Source organism: Macaca nemestrina, chromosome 1 (assembly GCF_043159975.1).
Source record: "Macaca nemestrina isolate mMacNem1 chromosome 1, mMacNem.hap1, whole genome shotgun sequence".
NCBI lineage: Eukaryota > Metazoa > Chordata > Mammalia > Primates > Cercopithecidae > Macaca > Macaca nemestrina.
The window spans coordinates 3,770,564-3,796,739 of NC_092125.1; the positions used below are offsets into that span (position 1 = coordinate 3,770,564).

General features: G+C 46.0%; 1 protein-coding gene and 1 long non-coding RNA gene across 8 annotated transcripts in view; one reads left to right on the forward strand and one right to left on the reverse strand.

Moving 5' to 3' along the window:
- LOC105474699 (kinesin family member 26B) overlaps positions 1-26,176 on the reverse strand; it is a 568,793-nt gene that overhangs the window by 307,769 nt on the left and 234,848 nt on the right. The window contains exon 1 of one of the 7 annotated variants that reach the window (XM_071069308.1): positions 3,493-3,909. The exons of 4 other annotated variants lie outside the window; for them this stretch is intronic. Coding sequence is in view for 1 of the 3 variants with exons in the window: in XM_071069298.1 (XP_070925399.1) it covers positions 3,433-3,438 (6 nt within the window). In the remaining 2 variants the exon portion in view is untranslated. Of the gene's footprint in view, positions 1-3,432; positions 3,910-26,176 lie in introns of those variants that run through there. 2 more of the 7 variants (XM_071069306.1, XM_071069298.1) reach the window with 2 other exon arrangements.
- Positions 2,879-6,627, forward strand: LOC139356215 (uncharacterized). The gene is made up of 3 exons (XR_011607717.1): positions 2,879-2,982; positions 3,672-3,896; positions 6,494-6,627. It is a non-coding gene; the product is annotated as an uncharacterized lncRNA (long non-coding RNA).

A 26,176-nucleotide genomic window follows, 5' to 3' on the forward strand; every position in this document is an offset into this window, starting at 1 on the left:
GCGAATGGCAGGATGCCTGACACACAGTCACAGCTTTCTGGGTGGGTCCAGATTCCCACATCTGCTCCAGAAGGGATGTGAGCAACCTGTGGGTTCACAGCATTCGAAAATGTCACCAGGCAGATGAATTTCAACGCACGAGCTTCCTGACTAGAGAGCTACTGGCTGTCTTGTGCCAAGCAAGATTGTTTCTCTTACTTTTAAAGAATCAGGGATTAGTGGGCATGAGACACTGAATTCCCAAGGCTATAAATAGAACTATTCAATCATCAACTGTTTTCAAAAATTAGGATCACAGAATGTTCTAGAGCTAGAAGAGATTTCCAACATCATCATCGTCAAAACTCTTCTCCTTAGATAAGACACCTGAAGACCAGAGAAGCGATTTGCCCAAGCCAATCTGTATCTAGGAGCAGCACCCTGACTCCTAAACCATTTCTAGCACCTACCTCCTTCCTCTAACTGCCCCTCTTCTAATTTAAAAAAAAAAAAAAAAGTCTTCCCCTTCTAATTAAAAAATGTGATATATAGAAAAAAAAAATCAAACAATAAAACATACACATGTATCCACTACCACCATTCACAAATGTTAGCATTTTTTACCTTAGAAAATATTTTCTCAAAGAAACCAAATAGTATGTAAAATTAAAATTGCACATCTTCCTAGTCACGCTGCCTTTCCTGCCCCATGTTTCAGACACAGCCAGTATCACGACAGGGCGGGGGCAGGTCCATGTTCTTATTTTTCACGGTGAGTGCTTCCCATCACACTCTCTCCCTCCTTAGAACCTGACAGCTCATTTTTTTGGTTTCTTTTGTGCATTCTTTAGATTTTGTTCTGCTGGTTCCACAATGGGGAGACGGCATCCCTCCAAATGCCTACTCTATAGACTCTCACCACCTAAAAGATCATGTTCTCATTTGTATTTATGCCTAGTATCCTCTTCAGAGATTACAGACTTTCAGAAATAACAGGCCATGATCTGGCTACAGCAACTGCTAATTTACCTCGCCCTCAGTCTCACACTCCAGGGCTCCAGCCTCCGGCAAGGTCCTCAAACCCACCTCCTGCTCCTTCCGCCGTGGGGCCTTTGCCCTCCATGTGAAACGCTCCTACTTTTCCTGCAGATGTAAGCTCAAGCCTCACTTCCTCCGAGAAGCCTTCTTCCAGCCCATGCTTCCTCGGCTGGATGCTTTTACAGCACCTCAATCTCTTCCCTCAGCATCTCTGCTTTGGTTCATATTATGCATTTATTAGTAAGTCATTTTCTCCCACTACACAAAAGCCCCAGGTCTCTAGGTCTAGGGCTGGTTTGCTCTGTATATCACTGTATACCAAGGTCAGTGCAACGGCTGGCATACAAAGATGCTCAAAACATGTTTGTGGAATAAATCTGAGCTATTCTTTTTCTACTGCTCACATGTATCTACATAAATTTTCTTAAGTCTTTTAAGTAAGAATCATTTCTTTAAAACATTTCATTGCTTTTCTATTTTGTTTGATTCTTTTTTTTTTTTTTTTTTTTTTTTTTTTTTTTGAGACAGAGTCTTGCTCTTCTTCCCCAGGCTGGCGTGCAGTGGCGTGATCTTGGCTCACTGCAGCCTCCGCCTCCCACGTTCAAGCGATTCTCCTACCTCAGTCTCCCAAGTAGCCGGGATTACAGGCATGCGCCCCTGGGCCTGGCTAATTTTTTTTTTTTTTTTTTTTTTGTATTTTTAGTAGAGATGGGGTTTCTCCATGGTGGCCAGGCTAATCTGGAACTCCCGACCTCGGGTGATCTGCCCACCTCAGCCTCCCAAAGTGCTGGGATTACAGGCGTGAGCCGCTGCACCTGGCCTATTTTGTTTGATTCTTAAACTATGACAGTCTTTTCTCGCATCCTCATCATTGTCAAAGTATAGGGTTTTGGCTCCACAATGTTTGGGGATCAAGAGCTGCCTCTTTGTTAGTCTACTAGTTCATTTGTTCATTCATTTGTGTGAACAGCCACGTGTTGGGTGCTTGGTATACGTCAGGCAAAAAAAAAAAAAAAAAAAAAAGTAGATGCTGAAGATTCAAGAGGCTCTAAGAAATGTGTAGACATTTCTTGTCAATATCTTGTGCAAAGACAGTCTGCAAGATAGCTCTCCAAAAGCAACTTCCATTATCTCTGTTTAGCTGCATTTTTATAATTCTGAAAAACAGAAGAGCTAGGCTTGCTGTCAGTAGAAGCAGCTGTAGCTTCTTCAACAATTACAATCATGTCCATTGTAGATGATTCTGAGAGAGAAGGAGCCTCCCTGTTAAACCAAGTGTCGTTTTTCCCACACACACTGGTGTGCAGGTCTTTGGAGTGCTGAGTTTTGATGGATAACTTCTTACCAAGGTGCCATCTTGCTTGCCACCAAGATGCTTGTTAACAGGAATTTACTTTTCCTTAGCTCTGCAAACCCTCTCGAGGGTTACAGGGTTACAATACCATCGGTTGTAACTGAATTGTCCTATTAATCAAAGAAACAAAAACAATGACCTACTGTATGAGATCTGGCTATGAAAGAACCACTCCAATCCAAATTCTTTCTGAAGCTCTCTGAAACAGTGACAGTTTGTCCCTGAGTGGTTTTTATGTCAAGCAAAGAATGGCAGTGATCCATATTCTGTGACAATTCAACAGCCATTCACAGCTTAAGGGATGCTCTCAGATGCGTCTATCCCTTTGCTGCTGATAAACCTCTCCTTCCTCATAGAAGGCTCGTTGGAAACAACATTCAGTTATGTAGACAGGTTGGCTATAGTTTCCACTTCACAGATGAGAACACAGAGGCGAGGAGAGGAGTCCGATGATTGGTCCAAAGCCACTCAGCTGTCAAGTAAGGAAGTTCAGCTGGAAACACGGGCCTCTGATTCCCTTTTTTCTTTTCCCTTCCTTCTACCACCTGACCTCAGTTACTGAAGTTTACTGAATAACCTGAGCACCAGACAGACTTGGGGGACGACAAAAGGTAAACTTTGCTTAGTCTCTGTCCTCAGGAGATTTGAAAGGAAGGTAGATAAACTTGTAGTCAGCCAGAGACAAACGTTCTCTCCCTTTTCTAAAATGAGAGAGAGAGAGAGAGAGTGTGTGTGTGTATACAAATATTATCTGTGACTTGGAAATGAGGAAGCTTCCAAAATGTGTTTCTCGCCAAATCCTGAGGTCAAAGAGGCCTCTGTGGGGCCAAGAAGGAAGACTCCATATTCCCCTTCTCAGGTCCCATGCGTGAGCCCCACAGCACTGGGCCTGGGTGCCGAGGCCTGGGGAAGAGGAGGAGCTGAAGCTTGGTCACTTCCGACTGTTTCTGAAGGAAAGAGGCCCTGGACCCACGGCTTCAGCCCTGCTCAGACCAACACAAACGGGCCTCACGCACCTCGGGCCCTCACTGTGAACTCCCTCCACTCTTCGGCCTTCCCACCTCCATCCCTCCGCTCTTCGGCCTTCCCACCTCCGTCCCTCCGCTCCTCGGCCTTCCCACCTCCGTCCCTCGATTCTTCAGCCTTCCCACCTCCGTCCCTCCGCTCTTCAGCCTTCCCACCTCCGTCCCTCCGCTCCTCGGCCTTCCCACGTCCAGTCGGTTCTCAGGAGTGGCTTCCCCTGAATTCTTGGAAGGATTGATTTGAGGAGTTGACCTCCCGCATCTCACCTCCTCAACAGCACTTCTCCTTTTGGCTTTGGAATTTCATCTCAAGGCAGTGGCCTTTCCTACTAGTCAGTGGACTCTCCACACTTCACAGCAAGTCTTTCCAAGAGGGACCTGCTTCTTGCTGCTACCTATAATAAAGATCACTCTGGATGTTATGCTAACTCTACTGGGCGTGGGGATGAGCTCCCGGAGGAACCCTGCCCCTTCTCCCGCCCCATCTCGGGCCTCCAGGCCAGGTGAGCAGCCACAAGACAGAGCTAAGGACGGGCTTTAGTGGATGCATACAGATTCCTCATTGCAGTCCTGAGGCTGTCACCTGTGGATTCCAAGACAATTCAACCATTTCACCAAAGAGGGAACTGAGGGTCAGAGAGGTTGAGCTTCTTCCCCAAGGGAAACCAGCTAGTAGGAGGAGGAGCCAGGTTTGGAATGGTGATCTGTTCAGTTGAGGTGGCTTCTGCGTGGCGTGTCAGCCCTCAATTCAGTTTCCCTCCCTTCACTATCTCCTTCAGGACCACTTCCTAACTCGAGACTGCCCTCAGAGCCCTCCCTACAGTCCACTATTAGAGGGTGTTCTCCTGAAATTTGAGCCTCACTGCATAATTCTGAATCAAGAGGCTTACTTTTGTTATTTATCTATCTATCTATCTATCTATCTATCTATCTATCTATCTATCTATCTATCTATTTTTGAGATGGAGTCTTGCTCTGTCGCCCAGGGTGGAGGGCAGTGGCACAATCTTTGGCTCACTGCAACTTCCGCCTTCCGGGTTCAAGCGATTCTACCGCCTCAGCCTCCCGAGTAGCTGGGATTACAGGTGGAGGCCACCATGCCCAGCTAATTTTTCTGTTTTTTTTAGTAGACACAGGGTTTACCATATTGACCAGGCTGGTCTCAAACTCCTGACCTTGTGATCCATCCACCTCGGCCTCCCAAAGTGCCGGGATTACAGGCATGAGCCACTGTACCCGGCCAAAAGCCTCATTTTTAAAGGACTATGGCTTACATCTGCATGTTAGACTCTTAGGAATTTATTTCTTCTCTTGCAATACTGTGAAAGATACATGATTCTTCCTGAGAAAACCTCCAAATATCCATCTAACACGTTAGAAAACCCTACAGTGCTGGGGAAAGGCCTCATTATCTTGGTTACATGCATGTGTCACTGTCACCGTCTAAGAGCAGTGGCTGAAAACACACTAAGTGGTCCTAATCACAAGCTTTAGGGGGACTAAATTTTCACCAGCAGATTTTACTTGGTTTAGTTCTGATTGAAACCTGTTTTTAGCTCTCCGTCTTGATTACAGGGGACCATTTCACTCCTTAAGAGTATCTGTTACTTTCCAAACAGCACATCATATCCCTCGGGGTGGTGGTAAAATGAATACGGGTGGCAGCAAAAGGGACTAGGCTGCAGAGACAGGGTACACATGTGTGTTTGCACAGGTGTTAACACGTGTGCACGTGCGTGTGCATGTGACATTCTCAATGTCCATGAGAACTCCATGCACCATTAATGAGCGGTGAAAGTCTGCTTGTCACAGATCACATCGAAAGAAAGCTTCTCCCTCTATTTTAACTTTTAATACACGTCTTTCAACCACATTTAAATGTCTACACTGACACCTCAGTATGAGGAGCTTGGTCCTCATCCCCAAAGAGGGAGAGAATCCCAAATGTGGTTACGATCTTGACCACAGAATCAAGATAAGAGACGTGTGGTTCTTCCTAAGGCTGCCTCCACATCACAAATGGCAGTCTGGAAGCCGCTGACCTTTAGCTTCCATACTGAAGGAAGGACTCTGAGAGCTACTGGAGTGTGTCGGCATGGGCATTCGTCCTCAACGGCATTACTGAGCCAGAAAGCCACCTCCCTCTGACTCGGCCAAGACAGCAGGGAACACCAAACAGTATCTGTTTCCTGCGTAGAGACATCTACGGAGAGCAATTGCTTCCTACTCAGTCTTTAATTAATGACACTTAATGACATCCTCCCCCTCCTCAAATCCCAGAAAATAACATTTAATAACATTTTCTCTTACACAATTAATATCTCACTGCCTTGGGACATCTTTTATTGCTATCTGCTACCTACACTGTTACCTAATGCTTTTATAGTTTTGTAAACAGTGGGTGCTTCATAAAAATTTTTGATCCAGGTAAGGACAAATCAACTCACGATTATCTTGGAAAAGACCATTCACAGCTAATTTGTAAACCCTTAGTATTGTCTTAGGATGTGTCTATGCTGTCAGTTGTTATGCTCTTAGAATATGCCAGAATAGACTTCTGTATATTCTATAAAACATAAATTATGAAAGTCAATCTTTAAAGGAAGAGATCAAACAATGCACACCCAGATCAAAGTTCAATAATGTAGAGTTGATCACGCCGAGGTTCTACTGCAGTGAGACACAAAATAGAAAGCTGACGACGACAGACAGCGGGCACCTTACTCCAGTCATCGTGATGTAGTGAGAGAGTCCACATAAGCCTTATTCAGCTTTTGCTCATAGCAGAGACAGAGAGAAAAAAAATGATGTCCCTTGCTATGCACGAGTCTTTGCTTTGACTGCAGGATCCCCACATCAAGTCACTTCTGGAGCTGACTATAAAAATGTATCTGGCAGAGGGGTCTCCAAGAACAGGCTCCCGCTAAGGAGCAGATGTCACCTTGTCACCCCACCAGACCCTTCCTTCCAGGCCAAGGGCAAGCAGCTACAGAGGATTCTTGCTGTGACAACCACAGATACATGCCTCTCGCTTCAATGCCACTTCCCCAGGGAAGTGAAATGCTCCGTTTTATGAGTTATGTTTATTTCATCCTTGCAGGCAGAGAAACAGATGAAATGACCCACTGAGGAGGGAAGCACTGGGATGCCTCCTAACTCGGGACGGCGTCCTCTTCTGCAGTGTATGTGTCTGTCGGTGTCTCCTCTGGATCAGGCAGGCCTCAGTCCTCACTAAGCGATTCCACTCAACTCTTTCTTACCGTGCTTCCTGACCCCGAGGTATCAGGCAAACCTATTGATCCATTTAGACTTCACTCTCACCCATGTCTCTTTCCTTCCCGCACACCAGGGCTACCCAGAACTGCGGTGATGCCTTTCCCAGGCAGGGTCAGGCCTGCGGTGGCATGTCATGAACCTTTCCTAAGCAGAATTTGTGATGAGGGCAAAAGCTGGCATCAGCAAGACACGTTTTGGTTTAGAAGTCTCAGTAGACACTGCAGCAGGTTAACTATTGCTGGGTTCTTGCTTGAATAAAATGTACTAAAAACTAGGGCAATAAAATGGATTTTCCCTGAGCTATCTCATCCAAAGAGTTTTTATTTAAAAATAATACAGAAGAGCAAATATTGTATGATTCCACTTATCTGAAGTACCTGAAATAGTCAAGTTCATAGAGTTATTGTTAACATAGGCCGAGTTTTGGTTTGGGAAGATGAGAAAGTTCTTTTGGTGGTGGATGGTGCTGATGGTTGCATAACCATGTGAACATACTCAATGTCACAGAACTACAGGCTTAAAAATGGTGAAGATGGTAAATTTTAGGTTATATATATTTTACCACAATAAAAAAGGAAAGGCCAGGTGGGGTGGCTCAAGCCTGTAGTCCTAGCACTTTGGGAGGCCAAGGCAGACAGATCGCTTGAGCTCACCCTGTCTCTACCAAAAATACAAAAATTCGCCGGGCATGGTGGTGCACACCTGTAATTCCAGCTACTCAGGAGGCTGAGGTGGGAGGATCTCTTGAGCCAGGGAGGTTGGGCTACAGTGAGCTATGATTGTGCCACTACACTCCAGCTTGGGTGACAGAGCGAAACCCTGTCTCAAAAAATAAGAGAAAGAGAGAGAGAGAGAATCCCACAACACCAGAGAGTTACTTGCTCTTAACTTGTTCCACGTGGCTACACACCTGCTGTGCCATTTTAGAGAGTGTGGTCATAAGGACCGTCAATGGTGAGGCCCGAGTCAAGAGAAGAGGGCCAAGAACCCAGGGTTTCTGTCTTCCAGTGACTGACATGCCTCTCTACATGTTACGAGGTGTGTTCTGCAGGGTGGCCTCAGTCACAAGACCTCACTTTGCCTATGCCCCAGGCCTGCGGGAGGAAGAGCTGAGATGGGAAGGAAACTCAAGAGGGGAGCCAAGCTCAGTGAAGAGGCAGGAGATGGGCAGGGGAAAGCCCCCACACAAACCCAACTCTCTGGTTAAACATCATCTGATTTCTTTATACTTGCATGAGCAATATTTGCGTCCTCTTTATCTTCCCTCATACCTGCCAAGTCACACGTGAATGACCAGTTAGCATTCCTTCCCTAATGTAGTATTCCAGAGCTGAGGTGGTTCAGATCTTTTCTTAGGCTCACGATTTGCTTTTAGGCATTTAAATAAGATATAGCTTTTTCGTGCTGCTGTTGGCATACTGTCTGCAGAGAAACAGCAGTTACTGGCCAAGCTGAAGCCTGCCCCAGACCTGGCCTAGTCCGCGCAGCTCATGTGGACACAAATCACCTCTGAGACTCTGAGACTCTGAGGCTGGCCTTGAGTCAGACAGATAAACTCCTCTCTGTGCCGTCCAGCACCCCCAGCCAGCACCCCAGGCCATGATGGGATTCTTAGGTCCCAGGGCTGGACGTTTGATGACCCTTATTATCTTAGCTTGCTTTGGCTATAAATTTTATTAGTGGCCATAAAATTATCCATCCACAGCATTTGACTCAGTGACCTCTTGCAAAAGAGAATTCCACAACTGGCGATATGCAGGGCCTAGGAGGGCTGCCTTTCCTTCACCCTCAATTTATAGCCCTACCTCCAGCGCGCTGCCCTGCATGATGACACTCTGCAAACAAAAGAGGCGCTCAGGTTTCAGGATTCCCATTATCGGGGCTCAGATCGGGCCCCTCAGCACCTGATAACTGTTTTCTTTCATCCTTTGTGTTGCCAGAAGGTAAAGGGGCAGGGCCGCCCGCCTGCCTGCTCCAGGAAGGACCCAGATGCCGGATTCAGCAAAGGGCCAACTGCATGTCTGTTTGGGGTTCCTCGCTTAGATTTCTTAGTTCCAGCATGTGCGGCTTCAGATAGAGATCAAGCTTTTTAAAGAGTCTCCTAGAACAGATGACGCAGTCCCACCGTGAAGCTTGTGGTATTTGCACACATGCATGTGAATTCACCGTGCAGGTGTGCTGGATCTCAATACTTCTTCCTCAGTGATGTTCTGGGGTGCGTTTTCAGTGACACAGCCAGGGTGTATAATGAAACAAGGGGTCCAGTTGACATGATGAGATCAGCTTCAGCCTCAGAGGCCTCTGAAGACGTGAAACAGGCGGCCTCATAGGTCATCATCATCACCATCATTACCACTTTTGAGCACTTACCATGAGCCGGCTTCTGTTCTAAGAGCTTTATATGTATTGTCACATTTAATCCTGACAACAACCCTATGAAGTAAGCAGAACTCTGATGGAGTAAGAGCTTCACTTCTGTCTGCCCCGTGGAAAGCCCTGGGGCAGGGAAGGCCCGTGGGCCACATCATCGAGAGAATGTGCAGCTCAAGTACAGCTACCCTCTCCAGAACATGTGCTGACAGCAAAAGATTTTATTTTAAAAAAAGAATCATTTGAGGCTGGGCGCGGTGGCTCACGCTTGTAATCCCAGCACTTTGGGAGGCCGGGGTGGGGGAATCACTTAGGGTCTGGAGTTTGAGACCAGCCTGGCCAACATGGCAAAACTCCGTCTCTACCAAAAGTACAAAAATTAACCGGGCGTGGCAGCGCGCTCTTGTAAGCCCAGCTACTTGGGAGGCTGAGACAGGAGAATCACTTGAACCCAGGAGGCGGAGGTTGCAGTGAGCTGAGATCGCACCACTGCACTCCAGCCTAGGCGACAGAGTGAGATTACATCAGGAAAAAAAAAGAATCTTTTTTTTTAATCATTTAAATTTTTTAATCATTTTTTTTTTTAATCATTTAAGAATCTTTTGAAGGCTGGATGTGGTAGCTCATGCCTGTAATCCTAGCACTTTGGGAGGCCGAGGCGGGCAGATCACCTGAAATCAGGAGTTGGAGAGAGAGAGAAACCCCGTCTCTGCTAAAAATACAAAATTAGCCAGGCATGGTGGTGCACACCTGTAATCTCAGCTACTCGGGAGGCTGAGGCAGGAGAATAGCTTGAACCCGGGAGGCAGAGGTTGCAGTGAGCCGAGATCACGCCATTGCTCTCCAGCCTGGGCAACAAGAGCAAAACTCCATCTCAAAAAAAAAAAAAAGAGAATCATTTGAATAAGTGATCATAATTAGGATTATTTGAATAACTGAGCACAATAGGCTCTCTCTATCCAGTGTTTTGTGATGTTTACAATCAAGTGAAAATAAAATCAAATGGTCTGAATCTGGATGTAATTGTTTTCACTTTCAATTTGCAACTTAGCAAACTCAGACTGAGTAGTCAAGATGAAATCACAACCCTAATCAACTCAACCCTGATGTCAGGGCTGGGCCAGAGGCTACTCCTAGGCCAGTTCCTATGTACAGAATCACCTGAGGGTGGCTCTTCTATTGGGGGAAGGCTACCGTTGTTTCTCACCCCCATATAGTCAACCAAGAGCCAGTGCCCCAGGAAGCATGTCTCGACTGCTTGTTCCCCGGACTGAAGGATCAGCACCACCCTCTTCACAGCACTCCACTGACAGTGGACACTGTCAGTGCAATCCCAGGGCCTACAGCACGTCTTGCTTTGTAACTGCCTGTTGTCAGTCTCTCTCCCCAAGTAAATGGTCAACCCTAGGACCTTAGGGACTATGTCTGTTCTCCTTAATATTACCAGCATAGGACAGTGTCTGGATATAGAGTTTATCTAATAAATACATTAATTCATACATTAACAGATGTATAAAAATAGGAATGGACTTAATTTAGTTGGGTTGGGGTTGTTGGAGTTCTGTTTCTTTTTAAGGGATGAACGTTTGTTTTCACTTGATTTTTAACATGGTGAATAAGGTACAGAAAGCTTTATTGAATAAACTAACATGTTTTGGCATATACGTAATTCAATATAGCGGTAGTAAGACAAATTGCTGGAGTCGGGGAAGAAAGGGCAAACAAGGAACAAAGCGAGACAAGAACAAAAAGAAAGAGAGAAACGGGAGAAAGAAGAAAAAAGAGAAAAGCAAAAAGCAATGTACACAAAGAGGTGAAAATGGGGAGAGAAAACCAGTAATTGTTCACCTCAGTCAGTCTGAGTGTGAGATGTGACAGCCAGAGCTGCAGAGCTGGAATTCTCTGGAACACGGGGCAAGTAAACATAGGATACAGGTTCCAGGAGAGGAGAAACCAAGCCCAGAGGCTAAAGCCCCCCACCCTGCCCTGGTTCTTCCCCATACCAGGCATGAGTTTCAGCTACAACCAGAGCTCTGGGGCACTGGAAGCTGAAATGTACAAACTGACAAATTTAAAGACCCTGTCACAAAATTGAGTCATCCTCTTTCTTTTATCCATTTAAAAAATAGACCTGGGCTGGGCACAGTGGCTCACACCTGTCATTCCAGCACTTTGGGAGGCCAAGGCAGGCAGATCACTTGAGGTCAGGAGTTCGAGACCAACCTGGCCAACATGGTAAAACCTCGTCTCTACTAAAAATACAAAAATTAGCCATGCATGGTGGTGCACACCTGTAGTCCCAGCTACTCGGGAGGCTGAGGCAGAAGAATCTCTTGAACCCGGCAGGCAGAAGCTGCAGTGAGCCGAGATCGCACCACTGCACTCCAGCCTGGGCAACAGGGCAAGACTCTGTATCAAAAAATAATAATAATAAATAATAAAATAAAATAAAAAATAGACCTAACCTTTGAAGAAAAGAGCTTGGAATTTTTGACTATTGAATACTTGCTTCATATAACTTTTGCAGAATGCCATTGTTTATTAGTTATGCTGCCAAGGGGAAAGACAATGAGATTAAGAGACTGAACATTAGATTAGCTGGAGCTGCTGCAGCATTTAATTCTAATACAGATCATAGCCTTTTCCATCCATGTTTAATCTGCCATGTCTTTCTTGCCTGTGGAGCCCATCATCATGCATCTCTAGGCGGTCCCTTCCCAGGGCCTACGTCACCTCCATGTCCAAGTTCTTCACCTAAGTCTTGGCTAATGCTTGGGAAACGTTCAAGGCAACCAGCAGAGTGTTATACCCTGAGCAACCCCACGTCACAGCCACGAAGGAGATGCCCAAATCGGAGACAGGCTGGACCAAATCAAATTGTCACTGTAATCCCAGTGCCTAGCAAAGGGTGTGTCAGGCATCAGGCCCGTGGTAAATTTTGCATTAAGTGTTAAGAACTAATTCTGGGCCTGGCTTGGTGGGAGCAACATGGGAAGCTGTGGGCGAGTCATTTCCCCTCTCCTTGCCTCAATTTCCCCAGAGAGGGGAACGTGTGAGACTGCACATAGGATGATCGGAGGCCATGTGGCTGAACATGCCCTGTGCTTCCTAAAGTCATAATCCAATCTAAAGCAGGAACATTTACAGATATTCCCATGACATCTCTAAAAGATGCCCCGACTTAACTTTTGAGTGGCCTTTGTGCAAAAACATACAAACATATCAAAAATGCCAAAAAAAAAAAAAAAAAAAAAGGCCGGGCGCGGTGGCTCACGCCTGTAATCCCAGCACTTTGGGAGGCTGAGATGGGTGGATCATGAGGTCAGGAGGCCAAGACCATCCTGGCTAACAATGGTGAAACCCCGTCTCTACTAAAAATACAAAAAAATTAGCCGGGCGTGGTGGCGGCACCTGTAGTCCCAGCTACTCGGGAGGCTGAGGCAGGAGAATGGTGTAAACTCGGGAGGCGGAGCTTGCAGTAAGCCGAGATCGCGCCACTGCACTCCAGCCTAGGCGACAGAGCGAGACTCCGTCTCAAAAAAAAAAAAAAAAAAAAATTCGCTACCAAACTGGGAAACACCTCCCACACTGTGCACGGTGAACGAGAACTGTTTCAGAGTCAGCTGATTGTTCCAGAGTAATGCCATGGCTTACATGGCTCCAGTTTTGACTTGACACCAAACTTTGTATTTTGTTTACCAACTGCAGGAATACCAAATCCTACACAATTCAGAAAGCAATTTTTCAAAAAGGAGCTGGAAAAGTCCTTAGATCTATTCTAGGCCGTTCCATGCAGAAACATGAAGACAGAGAAGTTGAAATTGGTGGGGTGAGTGATTCCGATTCACACACCTAGTGCATGCCACAGTCCGTTAATTGCAGCACTTATTCATGCATTAAAAAAAAAAAAAAACCCAATAGGACAGCAGAACTCTGAAATGACTGAAAATCCTAGAAATACAGAGAGGGAGAAAAAGAGTCTCTGTAGATTAGCCATAAGCCAGAGGCTCGGTTCTACCCAAATGACCAGCTGTGGGACCGTAATAAAGTCAATTAACCTCTCTGCATCCTAGCTTGCAAAATCACAGACCTGCCATAAGAATATTAACCAAAAACACTCTCCGGCATCTTTCTCCTCAAATGAAAATGGCTTAAGAATCCAAACCAATGCTCTAAAGCCTCTAATTGCAAACCTGCACACGGGTGGGCAAACAGTTGTGGGCTGCTCTTGTGAAGATATTTGAAATTGTTCTTCTGCCTATTCCCTTTGGAGTTTCGGATCCCTTACTCTATAAGGCTCACAATCTAAACTTTCACATCATTCCTACATGTCCAGAATTCAAAGAACAGCTTGTCACGGTTGTTTCCTGGGAAACTCTGTTTCAATAATCCTAATTAGGACTGATCCTAATCTTGTCACCAGACCCATGACAGACTTTGCATCTGATGGTTTTCTACACTGGTTTACCCAAGTGCATTTGGAGGATTAATAAAATACTTATTTACACGTGCATGTTTTCATTTTCTATTTCACTAGTAAAAATACCATTAAGAATGCTTTAAGAAGTATGGTAATGTTTTGACTATTCTCCAAGTCCTTCCTTAAACCTGAATTCTCAAATTTAGGGATACGTAAACATCGTGGACCTCAGAAGATACAAAACTAACCTCCAAATTCATTTTTTGCTGTTGTTGGATTTATTAAGGTCTATACAATTTTCTCATCACTTCCCTGCTTTTTGCATCATTAGCATAGAGACAAAGCTCTTCTGTGAAAGTTGACACCAGAGAATTGTATCATCTCATTATGTCTTCACCAAGTAAATATTCTGCTTTTTTTTTCCCTCCTGTGGCTGTAACATTCCAGCCAGTGTCCTAATTTCTCCAGTTGGTGGTTCTGCTCAAATTTCTCCTCTGTTCGTTTAAGATGCTGGTTTTCTCTTCCATTCTGCATGCTACAGCATCTCCCAAAGCCTGGCTATACTTTCCACTTGTTAGAACTTCATAATATGGGTCAGGTCTGGCAAAGTCAATACCAACGGGCATATTGTAAGCGTATCTAACTAGATTCCCCCAGCTAATAAACGCGAGCCAGCGAGACGCATTCCCCGACACCTCAGGGACCCCAGCCCTTGGGGCGCTCTATTCTCAGAGTTGGACCCGGGAGTTCATCTCTTCCATATCTGCCCTTTCGTGACAAACCTTGAGTCCCTGGAGTCTGCTATTTAAAATAGAGCCAATCTTTTGGGATTCTTGTCTTTCATACACGCTTGAAAAGCTATTCATCTAATCCTGAGTTAAAAGACTCTATGCTGCATTTAAAAAAAAAAAAAAACAGTCTTGTTGTAATGCCTCAAAAATGAATGATCCCTTAATAACGTTTTGAGAGAAAACAGCAACAACACCTCAGCTAAGTGTGTCCTCTTCCTTCACTGTCCCCTCAACCATGATTCCACCGCTCTAAAAACAAAGGAACTTTGAGGTCTGCAGTGTTTCCACGTGTGTAGGGCAATGATACAAAACCATCAGCTTCTCAGATCCAGAGTCTAGAATCAACCAGGCCACCTCCGAAAAGAAGCCAGTGGCCCCAAACTACAATTTTTGATACAAATTGAGAATACATTGCACTTGTAGTAAGCCCTTATTAGCATGGACAACAAGCTATCTATTATGAAAGGTCAGTTCCATGAGGGCAGGAAATCAATCTTGCCTTTAGAGTAACTTTTACTTCCATAAATGGTACCCTTGGAGTAAGTATTAAAAACTGTGCTATTTGCATTTCTACAGGGCTTAACACCAGCAGAAGTCTACAACGTTGGCAAGAGTGAAACGTGTACACATTTTGTAGTTAGCTTAGGATTTGGTAGAGGTTTTTTCCCCCTAGAACCTGAGAGGAGGCCAAAGAAGCACACACATACACACACACACCCATTCACACACACACGTGCACGTGGACACACACACATGTGCGCACGCACACACATAACCCAGAACTGCTCTTCCAACAGGGAGGAGGCCCAAGCAGAGTTTTTCAGAAAGAATGAAAACTACTCCTTTGGGGGAAAGAAAGCAAAGAAATAGCTTACGAAATATACAAAGACACATTTAAGAATCAGTAAACATGCCCACGGAGGAAATACATAGAATAAAGAATCTCAAGTTGGATTAGTCCTTAAAGGAATGCATCCAAAAAGTGGGGTTGGAGGCTATGGAAGCTCCTTCCTTCTATAAATCTTTAAGAACAATACAACTAGCCAAGTTCAGCAGGGTGGTGTGGCCCCGTAGTCCCAACTACTTGGGAGGCTGAGGCAAGAGGATCACTTGAGCCTAGGAGCTCAAGTTCAGCCTGGGCAGCATAGCAAGACCCCATCTCTAAAAAAATTTTTTTTTAAATTAGCCAGACATGGTGCTGCACACCTGTACTCCCAGCTACTGGGGAGGCTGAGGCAGGAGGATCATTTGAGCCCAGGAGTTCAGGGCCGCAGTGAGCTATGATTGCACCTCTGCACTCCAGCATGGGTAATACAGCAAGACCCCATTTCTAAAAATAAAAATAAATACAACAAGCCAGCTGTCTAGAATTCACTCTAGTACAGACTTAGAAAATGAAGAGATGTGTCAGATGCTAGGAGGAAAACTCTTTGCAGCCATGAGTTTTTTGATGTGTAAATACTTCTAAAGTCTAGAATCTAAACCACTATAGCCCCTAATCACTAAGTTGTAATTTCATGAATGTCCTAGACCGGCCTTAGCCCAGAGTAAACCTAGTGCGTACCAAACTTGCCCTTTTTTTCAGTTGATTTCCATTTAAGACAGCCTTCAGTGTGACGTATCTATTACAATCCTATGTCTTTTATTTTTCAGGCTCATTCAGCTTAAAATATTTCTTGCTGTTGTTCCCTGCGTACATTTAGACATGTCGAACCCTGTCTCCTGAATTTGGGTTCAGGGATCGCGCTCACTCTAGTTTACAGACTATTAATTTTTAACTAGTCATTGGGAAGGAAAAGGCAGTATTTATGAAAGATGCTTTATCTTCAAATTCTAGAAAAACTTCCCTCCAATCCAGGTCACCATGGGAATCGTCCGCCACCTCCAAGGGTCAAACATACAAAGGCAGCAGTGAGCATGAGAGGCGTGGGCTCTGCATCCAGCGAGCCTGCCAACCCCCGCAGACAGGAGGGACTCAGATGAAGGCACCCGGTTTAAAGGAACTTTGTTCTGTTTGTGCTTTGTTTAAATCCCAGAGTGGGAGATGACCTACAATAGGCCACTTGAACCTTTTCTCTCTGTAATTCTCCAGTTGAAATACAGTAAGTAGGAGTTCTTTCAATGGTAGCTATGCAAGCCTTTTCAGAAGCTAGATTAGAATATACTCCACAGCTACCAACGTGGAGAACAGCTGCTCAACAACAGGCTTGCAAGCTGAGGGCAGGCCAGCCCAGCCTCACCCTACTGCAGTCCCATCAGGCCCAGGGGAGTCTCAGTCCTCCTTACCCACAGGCCAGGAGCCCCAGCCCTGCAAGCACTGACTCGCTCTTCCCTGTTGACTGCTTCTGTTTGCACTATGGGGTGTTTTTTTGTTTGTTTTTGATTTTGTGGTTTTTGTTGTTGTTGTTTGTTTGTTTTGAGATGGAGTCTTGCTCTGTCTCCCAGGCTGGAGTGCAGTGGCGCGATCTAGGCTCACTGCAACCTCCGCCTCCCAAGTTCAAGTGATTCTCCCACTTCAGCCTCCTGAGTAGCTGGGATTACAGGCATGTGCCACCACGCCCGGCTAATTTTTTGTATTTTTACTAGAGATGGGGTTTCACCATGTCGGCCAGGCTGGTCTTGAACTGCTGACCTCAAGCAATCCACCCACCTCGGCCTCCCAAAGTGCTGAGATTACAGGCGTGAGCCACCGCGCCCAGCCTGCTGTTTGCACTGCTGCTTATCTATTGGAAGCTGGAGTAATAAGAACCAACTCAGCTAAACTAAATTGGTCCTTTGTTTGCCATTATCATAAAAATTTTATGTAGGAACTAATAAAAACATGCTTTACGTGTGCAGTTACATGGGTTTACATGGGCAATAATATCCAGCCAGTTACATCCATAAATTCAGTTATAGACACCTAGGAATAAATATTTTATCTTTTCCAGTGTTTTTGCTTATTGGAAGGAAGCTGTGAACACAGACGCTTACGGCTGATCTGCGGCTTCTAAGGGCCCTTATGTCTCCCTCGATGCCTGCGAGGTAAGAAAGGTCCTTTCAGAAGTTTCTGGATAATTTTCACACTTCTTTAGCCCCTTCAAAACTCTATATTAATCAGACCTCCAATCCACGTAAATGGAAAGCTTTTTACAAAGCTTTCAAAAAAGAAGTCGCTTTTGAAGTGAGTTCAGGATTTTCTTAGAATTTTTAAATTAAACAAAAAGATTCAATTCTCATCTGAGCTGAGAACTTGGAGCAGATTTACAATAGATTTAATTAAAGAAGATTTAATGAAATCCAAACCTAACCAAGAAAAAAAAAATGGGATCATTGGTTGTTCAGTTTTCCCTTCCGCAATTCGCTCTAAAATACACTGAATGAATTGGTTTTTTGTTTTTGTTTTTTTCTGTATTTTCTTTCCTTCTAGAGCTGAGTTTTCCAACAGAAATGTAATGGGAGCCACAAATGCAAACCACATATGGAATTTGGGGTTTTCTAGTAGCCACATCAAAAAAGTAAAAAGTAACAGGTGAAATTAACTTTAACACTTCATTTAACCCTACATATCCAAAATATTATCATTTAAACATGTAATCAATATAAAAAGTCTACTAATGAGATATTTTACATTCTTTCTTATGTACCAAGTCTTTGAACTCTACTGTGTATTTTATACAGACTAGTCCCATTCAGTTCAGACTACCCATGTCTCAATGCTGAGTAGCCCTGTGCATGGTGGCTGGTGGCTCCCATACTGGAGAGCAGGGGTGTAGAGAATCCTCAAGTAGCCAAGGAAAAGGTAATTAAAAAAAAAACAAAACTCACTATCTATGTGATTGTTTTATGCCCTGTGGGCATATATCCCTCAGGTTATAATTATGAATTTAGAATACTAGAAACTCAGAAAATATTAAAATAATATGCCATTTTAAGAGTCTAAGTTTTTCTTGTCCATAATGCACGGTAAAATAGGTGAAGGTGAAGTAAATCAGGTGAAAAGGATAAATACTTAGGGCAGCCAAAAAGAAAGCCCACATCAAAGTTACCGGAGTCACATTAGAAAATGTTATCAGTCTGACCATCTACCAGCCTTAGGGTTCCCGCAGCTTCTTAAATACAGACCACAGTGAAATATCTCCTATATAAAACTGCACCCTCAGAAAATGAGAAGCCAATTTTCTTTCCATTTAATTTTTTTTTCTTCGAAGAAGCCATGTACCAGATTTCTACAGCCTTTAAAAAAGGAGTGTCTTCTCCCACTCTTTCGCCATGACTCTTTTTCTTAGCATAGATACTAGAAATCTCTATAAAGGGTATTTTGAACGTAGGGGATTATACTAAGAAAGAAAGGAACTGGACATTGGTATTGTAGCTCTGATGTTTTTTAAAGTAAACTTTGGCAAATCATTCAGCTTCCCTGTGATTAAATGCTGCCATCTGAAAAAATCATCTCGATAATTCTAAGTCTGTATGATAGCCTGTGAGTGCTAGGCATAGGTTTTACTTGATGTGTTATTACATTTAATAATGCATATTGGTGCATCTTAAGCAAGTTTTTCTGGAGGGCAGGGACCAGAACTGCTGAACATACCCTTTACCAAGCTAACCAAAGCTCTGCATGCAGAGAAACGCTTAATTATCACGCGTGTTGCTTCTCATAAGATGCGTGAAAGTGCTGAGATAAGGGCTCTAAGTAAACAGAAAGGTATTTTTGTTTCTAGATTCATAAGAGGGTGTTGTCTTGATATGAAACGAAGATTCTCAAAACGATCCTTTCTTCCTCCTCAAGGATGAAGAAAAGACCTTCTGGTCAATAGGTCGGATTGACAACAGGGGAATTTGAAAATGATCTCAAAGGATCTGATCAGTTTTTGTTTGATTTAAGTGAAATAAAGAAAAGTCAACCGTGTACAAAATGTACACCCAAAATTTCTCACCCACATCGCTTCCACCATACACAGGAAACCACTTCACACAGAACGGGAGTGAGTCTGGACTCCAGAGAACCTAGCCTTCATTTTCGAGTGAACGAAAGGATGATTGTAAATGAAATGTACCCTGAATAAGAAATACCTCTGTCTAACAATTTTGAATAAGCTAATAAGATGACAGGTAACAATCATAATGGTACAGTTAAAAGGGCCTCAAAAAGAGACATGACAACTAAATGCAATCTGATCCCAGACTGGACCCCTCACTGGAGGGGAAACAATGCTATAAAGGACATTATCAGGTCAACTGAAAACAAATTGGAACATGCATGATAGATTACATAAAGGTATTCATCAATGTTAATTTTACTGAAGCTGATAAGTGTACTCTGGCTACACAACACAATATCTCATTTCCTAGGAAATATGCATTGAAGAACTTAAGGATAAAGGCTTATGGTATATGCATCTTACTCACAAATGGTCCAGAAAAAATAGTTAATCGTTAACTGAGTGCAGTGAATAAGGGTGTCCTTTGTACTGTTTTTATTCTTGCAACTTTTCTGTAAGTTATTTCCAGGAAATTTAATATAGATATATAATTTATAATTTTATAAAAATTTCATTTAAAAATTCTATAACTTTATAAAAATTATAATTTATAATTTTTGAGGACTTTAATTTCAACAGCGAGCCCCTGGACTTTGGCCTAGAAAATGCAGAGTGATGACTGGGCTCACATCTGGTAAAGGGCTCGCCTCTCATCAACCCACCCTTCCACTGGCTATGAGCTTGGGTCCCTCTGCTTGACTCCCCCATAGAAAGAAGCCTGGGCTTTGGGTGTTGGGTCTCAGGATCATCCCAGGTGTCTGCCTCCTGCTGTCATGTGTGTGGACAGAGATACAGGTGGAGTCTCTGCCAAAGGTCAAAGCAAGCTTGACGGTGGCTCTGCAAGCTGATAAGGCTCTCGGTAAGGAGATAACCACAGGCTCCACGAACCCCGGCTGCCTCCACCTCCCTCGCAGGCAGCCGGGATTACTTTATCGGGGGTCAAGGGACCCGTGGGAACCACCTGGATCAAAGAGTAAAGGAACTGGTTTGTGAAGGTATTTTTATTGCTTTCCCCCACCTCACCCCCAGAACTCCCTGAAACAACCTAATCCTTCAGTTTAAGATGGAAACCTACAAATAAAAGACAAACATGGAAGCAGAGCAGAGCCAAACCCTTGAGGTCAACAAATCCACCTTCTCTCCCGAGGGAGGAGTGTTTTTCAGGGTATTCATTCAGCCCTTTTTCAGATCCTCCAAAGAGGGAAAGCTCCCTACTTCACAAGGCAACACATCCCGTGGTTATTTAACTCTTCTCATTAGAAAGTTCTTTGTGAGTCAGCCAAAAATCACTTCCCTAAAATGCAAGAAATTTGAGAGCAGGAAACTTGTCCTCATCTGGACCTCGTCCACATGTCCTTAGAGAGCAGGTGCATAAGAAATAACTTGGAAATGAACAAATCAATTAACGGACAGTCTATTCATTGGCTCCTATTCTATTCTCAGGAGCAATAAAAATCATGTCCGCTGTCTCTTCTAAACTATAGTATCTCAAATATTTGAAGACACTGGCATGTTCCCCTTCTGTTTTCTCTGATCCAGTCCCAAGTCCCCCAATCTTATAACTATGCCACTTACTACACAATTTTAAAAACATCATTAGTTACTGCCACTGACTTTCCTTCACTCTTTCACAATCATTCATTCATTTATTCATTTTTCTACAAGGAATCTGTAGTTTAAAAAGTGGGAGAGTGTGATAAATACAATAAAGTTAATAAGCTAGAAATGAACATGTGGGCTGGGCGCCGTGGTTCACGCCTGTAATCCCAGCACTTTGGGAGGCCGAAGAGGGTGGAATACCTGAGGTTGGGAGTTCGACACCAGCCTGACCAACATGGTGAAACCCCATCTCTACTAATAATACGAAAATTAGCTGGGTGTGGTGGTGCATGCCTGTAATCCCAGCTACTTGGGAGGCTGAGGCAGGAGAACTGCTTGAACCCGGGAGGTGGAGGATGCAGTGAGCTGGGATGATGCCATTGCACTCCAGTCTGGGCAATAAGAGTGAAATTCCATCTCAAAAAAAAAAAAAAAAAAAAACACACACACACAAACATGTAGAAAACAGGATCAAGAGGATAAATCTACCAGCTTGGGCAACATGGCAAAACTCCATCTCTCCAAAAAATACACAAATTAGCCTGGCATGGTGGCGCATGCCTGTAGTCCCAGCTACTCGGGAGGCTGTGGTGGGAGGATCACTGGAGCCTAGGGTGGTAGAGCCTACAGTGAGCTATGATCGTGCCACCACACTCCAGCCTGGGCAACAGAGCGAGACCCTGTCCAAAAAAAAAAAAAAAAAAAAGGTAGGAATCTAGCATGTCAAACGAAAAGCTTAGACAGTTCTTACGACTGAAAACAAAACTTGATTCTAACATTCCTCTCACGGAGGTGCTAGGGAAACATCAGGCATTTCACAACTCCTTATTAAGAGGATGAAAATGCCTAATTCCTTAGGAGAGACAAGGTTAGTCCCTGTGTCAAGGACAGATGTCTTGTGTAGGTCAGTGTAAGCCAGGAAAATTGAGCCATGTAATGGATAGTTGGCCTCTATATTCACGGTTCATAGCAGACACTAAAGCAAAAGTCAAATAGTTGTTTCTTTTTCTTTTTCTTTTTTTTTTTTGACGGAGTTTCACGCTTGTTGCCCAGGCTGGAAAGCAGTGGCACGGTATCGGCTCACTGCAGCCTCTGCCTCTGCCTCCCAGGTTCAAGCAACCCTCCCGCCTCAGCCTCCTGAGTAGCTGGGATTACAGGTGCCTGTCACCATGCCCAGCTAATTTTTGTACTTTTAGTAAAGACAGGGTTTCTTATAATAATTTGCAATAAAGGTTTGAAGGCATAAGATTGGGACACAATTTTGAATGATTATAAAAAGGATAACACTGATCTTGTCCCAATGTACACATATTTTATTTGGTATTTTAATTTTATTCAAAGGTATAACTTAGAATAGAGAGATAATTTGTGAGTCATCCTTTAAATGACTGCCCCTTAACAAAACTGTTCCTCTCATGGGATTTGGAACACTGGAGAGAAGTCTGCCTAAGATTATATTACCTGTGAGAGTCCAAAGGACACTGATCCCATGTTTTTGATTAAGTGGTTTCATAAATTTTGGAAACCCTATAAACAAAAAGTAAAGTTAGTATTTTGTTATAAAAATAAGGACCCTAAGCAAAGGTGCCACGAGTCTGCTGCCAAACAGAAACAGGCCACAGAGGAACCTACTCAATAAAGCCAGCATTTTCTACAGGACATTGTTTTGGGAGAGCAGCCTGTCACGGTTGTTAATTTTTTACCACACCATTGCTAGGAAGAAATTTTTCCTCCTGTTCTACAGATTAAGAAACTGAAGCTGAGGCTTTCAGAGGTTTGCCAAAGGTCACAGAGCTAGAAGTAGCCAAGGAAGGATGTAAATGTCAGGCTGTCTGGCTCCAAAATCTGCCCTTTGCCTATTCTATCACCTGGACTCCCTGGAGCTCACAGTGCAGTGAATAAATACAATGTCATACGGGTAGGCTGGCGTGATTATGCCACTTTGGGGGGTATATCAAATTGCCCCAAGAGTAAAGTCAGGTCTAGACAGAAGCATGCTGGTTAAGATTTAAACACCAGCTTGCCAGGAAAAAAGGTCCTGATTTCACAGCATTTGCCAGTTTCTGAAGTGTAAATCCTCCCATCATGGCATACACTTGGGCTCCAGCACCCCTCCGGGTCTATCCAGGTCTATCCGGCACCCCGCCGGGTCTATCCAGGTCTATCCAGCACCCCGCCGGGTCTATCCAGCACCCCGCCGGGTCTATCCAGCACCCCTCCGGGTCTATCCAGGTCTATCCGGCACCCCTCTGGGTCTATCCGGCACCCCTCCGGGTCTATCCAGGTCTATCCGGCACCCCGCCGGGTCTATCCAGGTCTATCCGGCACCCCTCCGGGTCTATCCAGGTCTATCGGGCACCCCGCCGGGTCTATCCAGCACCCCTCCGGGTCTATCCAGGTCTATCCAGCACCCCGCCGGGTCTATCCAGCACCCCTCCGGGTCTATCCAGGTCTATCCGGCACCCCTCTGGGTCTATCCGGCACCCCTCCGGGTCTATCCAGGTCTATCCGGCACCCCGCCGGGTCTATCCAGGTCTATCCGGCACCCCTCCGGGTCTATCCAGGTCTATCGGGCACCCCGCCGGGTCTATCCAGCACCCCTCCGGGTCTATCCAGGTCTATCCAGCACCCCGCCGGGTCTATCCAGCACCCCGCCGGGTCTATCCAGGTCTATCCGGCACCCCGCCGGGTCTATCCAGCACCCCTCCGGGTCTATCCAGGTCTATCCGGCACCCCGCCGGGTCTATCCAGCACCCCTCCGGGTCTATCCAGGTCTATCCGGCACCCCGCCGGGTCTATCCAGCACCCCGCCGGGTCTATCCAGGTCTATCTAGCACCCCGCCGGGTCTATCCAGGTCTATCCAGCACCCCGCCGGGTCTATCCAGGTCTATCCAGCACCCCTCCGGGTCTATCCAGGTCTATCGGGCACCCCGCCGGGTCTATCTAGCACCCCTCCGGGTCTATCCAGGTCTATCCGGCACCCCGCCGGGTCTATCCAGCACCCCTCCGGGTCTATCCAGGTCTATCCGGCACCCCTCCGGGTCTATCCAGCACCCCGCCGGGTCTATCCAGGTCTATCCAGCACCCCGCCGGGTCTATCCAGCACCCCGCCGGGTCTATCCAGGTCTATCTAGCACCCCGCCGGGTCTATCCAGGTCTATCCGGCACCCCGCCGGGTCTATCCAGCACCCCTCCGGGTCTATCCAGGTCTATCCGGCACCCCGCCGGGTCTATCCAGGTCTATCGGGCACCCCGTCGGGTCTATCCAGGTCTATCCAGCACCCCGCCGGGTCTATCCAGGTCTATCGGGCACCCCGTCGGGTCTATCCAGGTCTATCGGGCACCCCGCTGGGTCTATCCAGGTCTATCCGGCACCCCTCCGGGTCTATCCAGCACCCCTCCGGGTCTATCCAGGTCTATCCGGCACCCCGCCGGGTCTATCCAGGTCTATCGGGCACCCCTCCGGGTCTATCCAGGTCTATCGGGCACCCCGCTGGGTCTATCCAGGTCTATCCGGCACCCCTCCGGGTCTATCCAGCACCCCTCCGGGTCTATCCAGGTCTATCCGGCACCCCGCCGGGTCTATCCAGGTCTATCGGGCACCCCGCCGGGTCTATCCAGGTCTATCCGGCACCCCTCCGGGTCTATCCGGCACCCCTCCGGGTCTATCCAGCACCCCTCCGGGTCTATCCAGGTCTATCGGGCACCCCGCTGGGTCTATCCAGGTCTATCCGGCACCCCTCCGGGTCTATCCAGCACCCCTCCGGGTCTATCCAGGTCTATCCGGCACCCCTCCGGGTCTATCCGGCACCCCTCCGGGTCTATCCAGCACCCCTCCGGGTCTATCCAGGTCTATCGGGCACCCCGCTGGGTCTATCCAGGTCTATCCGGCACCCCTCCGGGTCTATCCAGCACCCCTCCGGGTCTATCCAGGTCTATCCGGCACCCCGCCGGGTCTATCCAGGTCTATCGGGCACCCCGCCGGGTCTATCCAGGTCTATCCGGCACCCCTCCGGGTCTATCCGGCACCCCTCCGGGTCTATCCAGCACCCCTCCGGGTCTATCCAGGTCTATCGGGCACCCCGCTGGGTCTATCCAGGTCTATCCGGCACCCCTCCGGGTCTATCCAGCACCCCTCCGGGTCTATCCAGGTCTATCCGGCACCCCGCCGGGTCTATCCAGGTCTATCGGGCACCCCGCCGGGTCTATCCAGGTCTATCGGGCACCCCGCCGGGTCTATCCAGGTCTATCCGGCACCCCGCCGGGTCTATCCAGCACCCCTCCGGGTCTATCCAGGTCTATCCGGCACCCCGCCGGGTCTATCCAGCACCCCTCCGGGTCTATCCAGGTCTATCCGGCACCCCGCCGGGTCTATCCAGCACCCCTCCGGGTCTATCCAGCACCCCGCCGGGTCTATCCGGGTCTATCCCGCACCCCGCCGGGTCTAGAGGGCTGCTTCCAGTAGTGGCATCTAAGAAGGTCTACGTGGCACCTGGTTTGTTCTGCAGTGAACAGGAAAGTTCCCTGTTTTCCTTCACTACCACCTAACTTGTTTTTGAAAGTTATTTCCTAATTTGAGCTGTTTCTGGAAAAGGAAAGGGAAAGAAAGAATGGATTATATAATAACCAAATCAAGAACCTAGGAAAAAACCCAGAGCCAACCTACTCCTGAGTAATATCCATCCTGGAAAACCAGAGTATCCTAAAACCCTCCAAGAGTGAGTTTATTTTCAACATCGACACGCGCCCAAATCTACTCCCATTTGAACCGAGTCGTACATTATGAGAGCTCAGTGTTGGAGCCCAAATCAAACTGCTTACTTTTGAATTAGCTCCATAATGTTGCAGACATAGGCAAATGAAGAAACAACGACGACTTTGTTTAAGAAGGAGGAGGGCCTGAATAAATGCTTCTAACTCAGCAATTTCACCTACTAAGAAAATACCTTGGCCGGGCGCAGTGGCTCACTCCTGTAATCCCAGCACTTTCGGAGGCCAAGGTGGGCAGATCACCTGAGGTCAGGAGTTCGAGACCAGCCTGGCCAAGATGGTGAAACCCCATCTCTACTAAAAATACAAAAAAATGAGCCAGGCCTGGTGGCGGCACCTGTAATCCCAGCTACTCGGGAGGCTGAGGCAGAGAGTCGCTTGAACCTGGGAGGCAGAGGCTGCAGTGAGCCGAGATCACGCCATTGCACTCCAGCCTGGGCAACAAGAACGAAACTCCATCTCAAAAAAAAAGAAAGAAAGAAAAAAGAAAAAAAAAGAAAAAATCCTTGAAGGTACTTTTTAACACTTTATA